Source organism: Bubalus kerabau, chromosome 3 (assembly GCF_029407905.1).
Source record: "Bubalus kerabau isolate K-KA32 ecotype Philippines breed swamp buffalo chromosome 3, PCC_UOA_SB_1v2, whole genome shotgun sequence".
Classification (NCBI taxonomy): Eukaryota; Metazoa; Chordata; class Mammalia; order Artiodactyla; family Bovidae; genus Bubalus; species Bubalus kerabau.
Window position 1 is genome coordinate 157,329,841 of NC_073626.1, and position 10,236 is coordinate 157,340,076.

Here is a 10,236-nt window from a genome sequence, read left to right on the forward strand (position 1 = left end):
CTCAAGATAATTTTGACTATCAGGGGTCTTTTTGTGGTTTCATATAAATTTTAGGATTTTTTCCTATTTCTGTTAAAAATGTCATTGGAATTTTGATAGGGATTGCACAGAACCTATAAATGGCTTTGGGGAGTATGGACATTTAACAATATTAATTCTTGGGGTCCATTAATTCTTCTGATTCAGGACATTTTTTTTTTCATTTATTTGTGTCTTCAATTTCTTTCATAAATGACATAATTGTTTAGTGTTAAAATTTAATAAATCTATGTACAAATTTAATGTACAAATCAAATTTAACCTCCTAGGTTAAATTTATTCCTGTGTATTTTATTATTTTTTATGCTATTGTGAATCTAAGTATAGCTTATCAGTTTTTCATGTGTCTCTCCTAGAATGTATGCTACCTGAGGATAGGCTATTACTCAAATTAAGAACCACTTTAGCAAAACTGAAGGCTCAAAAGAATTATTTGTTCAATTCATAAATTATTTCAACTCATTGATAGCTATAAATATAATAATAGTTCTTATACCCAAAACTATCTTAAGCACTTTATACATATGCTGACTCCTTTATTTTCTATCGTATAGCTGGAAGCTCAGCAATGTATTCACTGTGATCAAAGAGCAGCCTTTCTCTGCTGGGAAGGCCAGCCATTCTCTCTCAGTTTTCAAAGGAATATACATGGAGTATCAAGCAAACACTCCACTCAGCTCCTAACAAATAACAGTGAGACAAATAGCCCAGCCAATCTGCTCACACATTTCTGTGTCAGGTTGTGTAAGACATCTAGCTCAGGGCCACAAGGAATACCAGATGAATAAGGTCCAGCTCATTCTCCAAAGAGCTCATAACTTTTGCTGTTGAGTCAGCCATATGTGACTCTTCGGGACCTCATGGACTGTAGCTCACCAGGATCCTCTGTCCACGGGATTTCCCAGGCAAGAAAACTAGAGTGGGTTGCCATTTCCTTCTCCAGGGGATCTTCCCAACCCAGGGATTGAACCCACCTCTCCTGCATTGGTAGGCAGATTCTGACCACAAGCCCTAATAAAAATCTGTTGCCCACCCACCCCACCCACTCCCTTCACCAGCACATTTCCCCTGCTGGACTCGCAAAATGCATGCAGCCAGTTTTATATCATCAGGTAGGAAATAGGAGACTATCTTTCTGAAGAAATCAATCCACCCAAAAGAAAAGACTTCAGCCTTCATTCCTTTCATCTCCTTGTAGCTGAGAAAGCAACATGGGTCACCAGCAGCTCTACTGGAGCCATCTGAGAGAATTCAGCCAGGGTTCTCGCTCCTGCCAAGTGTGCTCAAACTATCACGATCTCATCTGGAAATACGGCCTCAATATGTGTCAACGGTGTTTCTGCCAGTACGATGACATTGGCTTCATTAAGTTGGACCAAGTGAACTTCCTTGAATGGATCATTCAGCACATCAGTCACTCAGTCACGTTCCACTCTTTGCGACCTCATGGACTGCAGCCTGCCAGGCTTCTCTGTCTATGGGATTCTCCAGGCAAGAATACCAGAATGGGTTTCCACTTCTTTCTCCAGGGGATCTTCCTAACCCAAGGATCGAACCCAGGTCTCCTGCATTGCAGGCAGAGTCTTTACACAGAAATAATACTAGCTCTTTGTATATAAAATAAAAGTTTAAAATTTCAAAAAAAGAAAAGCCTTCAGAAATTATTTTGAGAGTATCCTAGTGTGAGAGCCAGGCCCCATATCCTATCACTCTGTGGCAAGGTCCAGAAACAGAGCTCCCAGTAATGTATTCTTTACAAATGAACAATTAGAAACCACCAGACAATGAAAGGAAGAAGAAATAGCTTAAAGAGTTGAAAGTGGTTGAAATAGCAGGAATTGAGAGTTTTTCATTATAAGTAAAGTACTACTTTTTATTCTTAAATTATGTCCAGTCATTACTTTAATAATGATTAAATTTAAATTTTAATGGGTACACAGAAGCAGAGAAGTCTGGAAAGAGGTTTGCCCATTTTGTCGAGGTCTCCATGGGTAACATTCCTCACCATGCGGAATATGTAACCTTCAGCTTCTAGTCTCTGACTTTGCAAGCTCAAAACTTCATTTTACCTGCACATAAAAATCAGGTTCATCTCTGGAAGGAGTGAAACTCAATCACACTCATGAGTTGAGGTATAATAATTTAGGATGAGACCTCACCACTCTGGTAGCCAGGATGCCTATATCTGCAAAAATGGTGTACTCATTTTCTAAGGTAAACAATATGGTTAGGTAAACGAGAATCACTGGCTTATACTGAGAAATTACTAAAAAGGTTCAGAGCCCACGCACTTGCCACAAAATCTACACTGTTAAGACAGTTGCTTGGAACCAAAAGTAACCAAATTCAGTGACCTCACCCTAAACTGTTACAATGATTCTGCAAGGCAGTGTAATTATTCACTGCCTTAAATATTCAGAATATTCTCTTATTCTAAGAATAAGAAGCTGATGCTCAGAAAATTTAATAGTTTGCCTAAGGTCACACAGCTAGCTTCAATGTCAATAGAGGTTTGTCTGATTCAGAGTATTTCTGTTGTGCCTCATTACCTTCCCAGAATAAACAAGGAAATGGGTGATACAAGGACCACCCTTCTTATCTAAGCAGTTTTCCCCCTTTCTATCATCAAAGTCCTTTATAAAAACCCATCTTCTAAATATGGAGGATTAAAAATGAAAGAAAATGAAAGGGAATAATATTTAATGAACGCCTACTTACGTAAAGCTCAGTGCTAACAATTTAAAAATTTTTCTCTACCTATTTTAAAAATTGTTTATTTAATGCATTTATAAGTCTACCTCTTTTACATACTTTTGTTTATTACATACAAACAGCAGTTATTTTGTATTATTAAACCAGATTTGGAAATTTGCTCTGCCGTATTTTGAAAATCTTGTTGGCACTTTTACATCTGTGAAGTTAATTGCAGAAAAACGTGTTCAAAAGGTCCAACGTGTCTCCAGTGAGTAATGCCGCAGTCAGTTCAGAAAATGAAAATAGAAGTCATAGCATCATATTCTGTTACCACCACTGCTTGAAAGCCAGATCTTAATGAGCCCAGCTCCATAATCTGCCTGAGCGTTTATAGACCTTGGGAGGGGAACGCTAGAGCTTTAGGCTAAAGCAGCAGCAGAGAATGTCTCTCACTAGTGTAAGAACAGTGCTGGGTATGGCTGTTCTGAGGGCAGGCTCATCAACTGTGGCAACTTGCAGGGGGCACCACCCGGGGTGGGAATAGAGCTGGCCAAATTTGCCACTAGACATTAAGAGATATGTAAAATCCATCAACTTTTTCCAATTTCATTGTGGGGAAATGGAAAAAAAAATACAGTAGCCAGTTACTACACTGCCAGCATAGAAAAGCAGCATTACAAATACCTATTAACTTTTTTTGTGTGTGGAAATCCAACTATATACCTTGGGAAGGTGGGCAAAAGGTAGCAAGAAAGGCAGAAAAATAATAAGATGGAGCCAGAAATCCCACCTGCCATCTCTCTCAATATGCTGAGTGTGTATGCCCAAGACAAGTAAAAGCAAAAACATGAATCTGTTCTCTCAGTTTATCTCAGCTCCTCTGAGCTTCTCATAGTGTGAGAATCAGATGCAGTAAATAGAATTCTGCTACTCAGACACCGAAGATAGTTTTCTTACAACATGGCCCCTAAACAGAAGCCAACTTCTTCATCTGGTGCTCAACAGAAGATAAAGCAATGTATTCCAAACCACAAGGAAAAACTGGCTGAGCCAGTCCCAACTGCAAGATGCTTTGGTGGCCTCCAGTTGGCATCATTCTAAAAGGAGTTTTGACAGTAACTAACTAATTGGTAGTTTTTCCTTTCTTGCCAACTTGAGAACCCAACCTTGAGCTAAGATGTAACTTAGCTATGTGCTATGCTTAGTACTCAGTTGTGTCCAACTCTTTGCTACCCCATTGACCGTAGTCTGCCACGCTCCTCTGTCCTTGGGGATTTATCCAGGCAAGAATACCGAAGTGGGTTGCCATGCCCTCCTCCAGGGGATCTTCTCAACCCAGGGATCAAACCCAGGTCTCCCACATTGCAGGTAGATTCCTTACCATCTGAGTCACCAGGGAAGCCCAAGAATACTAGAGTGGGTAGCCTAGCCCTTCTCCAGGGGATCTTCCTAACCATAGGAATCAAACTGGGGTCTCCCGCATTGCAGGCAGATTATTTACCGCTGAGCCATTGACAAACCCAGGTTCTAATAAACTAGGTTACGGGGCTTCCCTGGTAGCTCAGCTAGTAAAGAATCTGCCTGCTAATGAGGGAGACACAGGAGACCACAGGAGACGTGGGTTTGATCCCAGGGTCAAGAGGATCCCCTGGAGTAGGAAATGGCAACCCACTCCAATAGTCTTGCCTGGAAAATCCCATGGACAGAGGAGCCTGGAGGGCTACAGTCCATGATGTTGCAAAGTATCAGACATGACTGAGCAACTGAGCACAAACCTAGCTATACCAGGTTCCAATCAGCAGCCTCTAGATAGGGCAGTCTAAGAGTGCCGGCTACTTTCTTAACTGAGGATGTTAGTAAGATTTTGAGATGCTATGAGGACAAAAGCCATGATGACGATATTAGCTATTCTAATGTGCAACTGGGATACATTTGAAGTGAGGACTCCCTCATTTCAAAGACCAGGGGTTCTGTGTAGTCAACAGATAGTAGGTAAGGGGACAATTCCAAGGAAGAATGCAGACGTAATCCTTATTAAGAGTGGAGGAGAGGAAGAGATGTATGGAGAGAGTAACATGGAAACTTACATTACCATATGTAAAATAGATAGCCAACAGGAATTTGCTGTATGTCTCAGGAAACCCAAACAGTGGCTCTGTATCAACGTAAAGAGGTGGGATGGGGAGGAAGATGGGAGGGAGATTCAAAAGGGAGGAGATGTATGTATACCTATGGCTGATTCATGTTTGACAGCAAACAACAAAATTCTGTAAAGCAATTATCTCTCAATTAAAAAATAAATTAAAAAAATAGAACTAAATGTGCCATGTATCTGATACTAAACTTGGCAGTCCTGTATTTTAACTTGTGCTATAAACAAATGTCTCTTTTATTATCTTAAATATTCCCTAAATTGTGTAGTGGTGTGATCTGAGGAGTTTTCAGTCAGTTCTGAATCCTTGGTAATAGGCTACAGGGACAAGAAAACTAGTCTAAAGCTATACATTTACTGTACATTTGGTTTCTATAGCTTAGGATATGTAATTTATCTTTGTTGGAGCCCATTTTTATTGTGGGATGCATCTGTTTAATACATCCTCTTGAATGATGAGATTTAAGTCAAATACCCAGTCAGGGTCCTTGGGATTGTTCCAGATACTGGAGATATACACCAAGCTGGACTGGTAAGCATTTTTTTTTCATACTGTAAAAGATGTTCTTATCGTTAAAAAAAGGTACACCTCACTAAACAACTGTTAGGATGCCTAAAAAAAAAAAAAATCCTGGCTCACACTAAGTATCATCAGAAGAGTTTCTGTAACTCTTATCACTGGTGGACATGCAAAACAGTACAGCCAACTCTGTAAAAAAAGTTTGAAAGTTTCTAATAAAATTAAACATATACTACTTAGCATACAACCCAGCAATTCTATTCATAGATATTTACTCGAGAGAAATAAAAACTTACATTCATACAAAAACCTGTATTTGAATTTTATGTTGTCGTTCAGTCACTCAGTCGTGTCCGTCTCTTTGTGACCCCATGGACTGCAGCACGCCAGGTTTCCCTGTCCATCACCATCTCCTGGACCTTGCTCAAACTCATGTCATTGAGTTGGTGATGCCATCCAACCATCTTATCCTCTGTCACCCCCTTCTCCTCCTGCCTTCAATCTTTCCCAGCATTAGGGTCTTTTCTAATGAGTCAGCTCCTTGTATAAGGTGGCCAAAGTATTGGAGCTTCAGCATCAGTCCTTCCAATGAATATTCAGGGTTGATTTCCTTTAGGATTGACTAGTTTGATCTCCTTGCAGTCCAAGGAACTCTCAAGAATCTTCTCCAACACGACAGTTCAAAAGAATCAATTCTTTGGCGCTCAGCCTTCTTTATGGTCCAACTCTCACATCCATACATGACTACTGGAAATCCATAGCTTTGACTAGACGGACCTTTGTCAGCAAAGTGATGTCTCCACTTTTTAATACACTGTCTAGATTTGTCATAGCTTTTCTTCCAAGGAGCAAGGGTCTTTTAATTTCATGGCTGCAGCCACCATCTGCAGTGATTTTGGAGCCCAAGAAAATAAAGTCTGTCACTATTTCTATTGTTCCCCCAACTATTTGCCATTAAGTGATGGGATCGGATGCCATGATCTTTGTTTTTTGAATGTGGAGTTTTAAGCCATCTTTTTCACTCTGCTCTTTCACCTTCATAAGGGTGGTGTCATCTGCATATCTGAGGTTATTGATATTTCTCCCAGCAATCTTGACTCCAGCTTGTGCTTCCTCCAGCCTGGCATTTCACATGATGTACTCTGCATATAAGTTAAATATGCAGGGTAACAATACACAGCCTTGATGTACTCCTTTCCCAGTTTGGAACCAGTCCATTGTTCCATGTCTGGTTCTAACTGTTGCTTTTTGATATGCAAACAGGTTTCACAGGAGGCAGGTAGGTGGTCTGGTATTCCCATCCCTTTAAGAATTTTCCAGTTTGTTGTGATCCACGCGGTCAAAGGCTTTAGCATAGTCAATGAAGCAAAAGTACATGTTTTTCTGAATTTTACAGCATATTATTTATAATTAATATTTATAACTTCCCCAAATTAGAAGTAACCCAAATGTTCTTTTAGCAAGTATACAGACAAACAAACCATGGCACATCCATGTTCTGTAATACCTCTCACCAATAAGAAGGGATGAACTATTGGTATGCACCAACCAAAAGAAATGAATCTCAAATGTATTATGAGCTTAATACTATATTATTCCAATTATATGACATTCTGGAAGATGCAATACTTTATAGTGCAGAATCAAATCCATAATTTCAAGGGTTAGGACTGAAGGAAGGGTTTGAGAACAAAGGGACAGGTCAAGGAAATCTTTGGTGTCACCGTACTGTTCTGTATCCTGATTGTAGTGTTAGTTATATATGGCTATGAATCTATTAGAATTTAACTCTACATGAAAAAAAAAAGTGAATTTAAAAAAATGTAAAAATATGTACAGCTTTACAACAAGATTTGTTTAAAATTAAGAGACTGGCAGATTCACCTAGAGGTCAGCAGTTTGAATTTAGGTGAAAAGGTAGAAGAATTTAGGCTTAAAATTGGTTATGAGCCAAGGACAAGCAGATCTAAGAAACATGGTATCAGGCAGGGCACAAGGAAAAGATGATTAGAGGGGAATTTTCTGTGATGTAGGCTAGGCATGAGTGCAGTCATGAAAAAAGGAAGCATTTCTTTACTTAAGAATCAGTTCTAATTTATTTTAAGAAATCATTTCAGAATTGTTCATTGATTTCTGTCTCTGGAAAGTAATTACGGAAAGAATTTTCCATGCAACAAATAGGTGGAGACAGTGAGAAAAATAAAATGTGCTTGGGATTGATTTTAAATGAACTTAGCATTTTCTCTAGCATTCTCATATAGTTGTTCCATATGAAAATAATTTTCAATAAAAATATATAAACACAATATATTCACAGAAATAGGCCAAATAATTAATGAATATGTCTTCTCCCTTCTCACAGTATGGGTAGTGCTGTAACTCACTGGAGGACAACTGTCATACCTAATAAGAGAGGATAAGGAAGAAGAAGTGGGCCTCCTTGGTGGCTCAGTTGGTAAAGAGTTTGCCTGCAATGATAGAGACCCGGGTTCGATCCCTGGGTAGGGGAGATCCCCTGGAGAAGGCAACCCCCCTTCAGTAATCTTGCCTGGAGACTTTCATGGACAGAGGAGTCTGGTGGGCTACAGTCCATGGGGTCACATAGAGTCGGACATGACTGAATGACTAACACTTTCATTTTCAAGGAGAAAGTGGATTTCAGATGGAGACAGAATCGGGGAGTTTAGCATAGCTCAACTTAGTAAGATTGAAACAGCTCAGAGATCATTGAAGGATCTCTATTGTTTAACAGATGAGAAAACTATGGCCCAGAGATGTGAAGTGACTTGCCAGAAGCTGCAGAATTATTAAATTGTATAACCTAATCTTTTGTTGCCAAATACAGTGTTTTTGGTTTGGGTTTTTTTTTTTTTTTCTTCCTATAAAAGCACAATTTGCTATTCTTTCCAAAGGGGAGAGGGAATATAGACCAAAATGTACAGTTCAGACACTCTATGATATAGTGGGGGTGGGGTGTATATTTGAAAATGTCATTAAAATGCAATTTGTTCTAAATAGTGTCCTGTTGCTAGCAACCGTAATTTGGTAATTTTCAGAACTCAGTCAAATGAAAAAAATCTATTATTATTTCTCAGACAGGCTGAGTCTCTCTCTCACCTCTAGTAGCTGAAAAGTTACACCAGCACAAAGACCAAATCAGAAACATGAACTTGGTGTGAGGTTTACATACAGGAGTATATTGCAGGCTCTTCAATTAAGTGGGTTGCTGCATGGCTTGCTCTAAGAAGATTTGCCCTCTAACCTCAAACTGTTAAATTCATTGTGCAACCCAATCTCAGTTCTTGGTATGCATTTATTCATTCTTCTAAAAACAAATTATGTACTGTTCCTGGAAAGAGTGCAGACAAAGTCCCAACAAATGGAATAATGGCTTAAGGCCAGAGATGGCCCTGCCCGGTAGATGCTGACCTCTTGCCTTTATCTTGCAGTTCTTGAGAGACTGCTGAACAACAAAGGTGAGGGAGAGAGAGAGAGACTCAGTCCAAAAAGAACTGATTGGATTTTTTTCACTTGGTTGAGTACAGAAAACTACAGTTACTAGTTACAGGATGTTGTTTAGAAAGGTTTTAAATATATAATTTTGGTTCACTGACCAAATTAATGCATTGCAGATCGATATAGATTTTTTGTTGTTGTTTATGGACTTCTATACATGCTCTGTAGCCCCTAGAAATCTCAAGAACAAAGTATTATAAAAGGGCCACTCATGTAATGGTAAAATAACAGCATTATTTTTCCAGAATTATCCATTAACCATCCTTGAGTGAGAACAGGAAAGTCCAACTTACTAGATGTTTATAAAGGTCAACATGAGAAAATATTCTTCCTAACTCCACACACGCATGTTACAGAATTACTGCTGCAACTCCATCAAATAAACAGCAATAATTTAAAATGATGGATGATTTTTTTAATGAAATTAATCTTCAATGGCAGATTTAATGATAGAAGAGGAGAACTGAAACTCAGTTTCTGAAACATCCTTACACATTTGTTTAATTCTTACTGTCTGTCTCTCCACAGTGGAATTCAAACAAAAACAGCACCCTGTCTTTTGACCATTGTGTTCACCCCCATATCTCTAGCGTCTGACCATAACTGACCTTTATTGAAGGAGAGAATCGATCAGTTAATAAGGCAGACATCTTTGATCAAGGGAAACTTCAGGTCTCCATAAAAAAGACAATAAGAGTAAAAACTTTTTGAAAAGATTAACGAATGCACAAATGAAAAATATTTTTGTTATTGTCATTTTAGGCTGAGGATACTCACTTCGGAGTATCTATAACCATCTGCTTTAAGACACTAGTGACAGGTGTCTTGGCCAATGATTTTGATACTCATTACATCACTACAAGTATTAGTAATTCTAAATATGAGATCTCATGACATTTTGATAGAAGGCCACCTACAAATGTGTCTGAATTGTACATGCAAACAACCTGAATTAATATCAAAGGCAAGGAGGATCTTTTTCTCAGAGGGCAAGAAGAGAATTCATACCAGTTTATCGCTTAATACTTAGGCAAAGGCTTTTGCTGGAAGATTTTTACCGTTCTTTTCAGTATTCAATCAAACTACTGTCTGAAGAGGATGTTGTGATTTGGATAATAATTTCTCAAACACATTTACATCCATAATTTCTTTTTGAACCAAGTCAATCAACACGCCATTTGGGATGCACCTGGAGGCAACTTGTTTGAGGTTTTTTCTGGAAAGTGAGGACTACTCAACATCCATTTGCACTTGAACTGCCTGTAAATACCTCCCCAAGTCCCTTAGCTGTACCAGGGAGAACAAAGGAAACAGC

General features: G+C 38.8%; 1 protein-coding gene across 1 annotated transcript; it reads left to right on the forward strand.

Moving 5' to 3' along the window:
• Positions 1-1,250: 1,250 nt before the first annotated feature.
• Positions 1,251-9,815, forward strand: LOC129647320 (40S ribosomal protein S29-like). The gene is made up of 2 exons (XM_055574461.1): positions 1,251-1,418; positions 9,684-9,815. Exons 1-2 carry the CDS (start codon positions 1,251-1,253, stop codon positions 9,813-9,815), a joined length of 300 nt encoding a protein of 99 aa, XP_055430436.1.
• The last annotated feature ends 421 nt before the right edge of the window (positions 9,816-10,236 follow it).

What these genes read in the sequence shown, in the direction of transcription:
- LOC129647320 (XM_055574461.1), top strand. Translation starts at nt 1,251, where the DNA reads ATGGGTCACCAGCAGCTCTACTGGAGCCATCTGAGAGAATTCAGCCAG. An exon ending in GCTTCATTAAGTTGGACCAA is followed by an intron (nt 1,419 to 9,683) that starts GTGAACTTCCTT and finishes TTGTCATTTTAG; the next exon opens with GCTGAGGATACTCACTTCGG.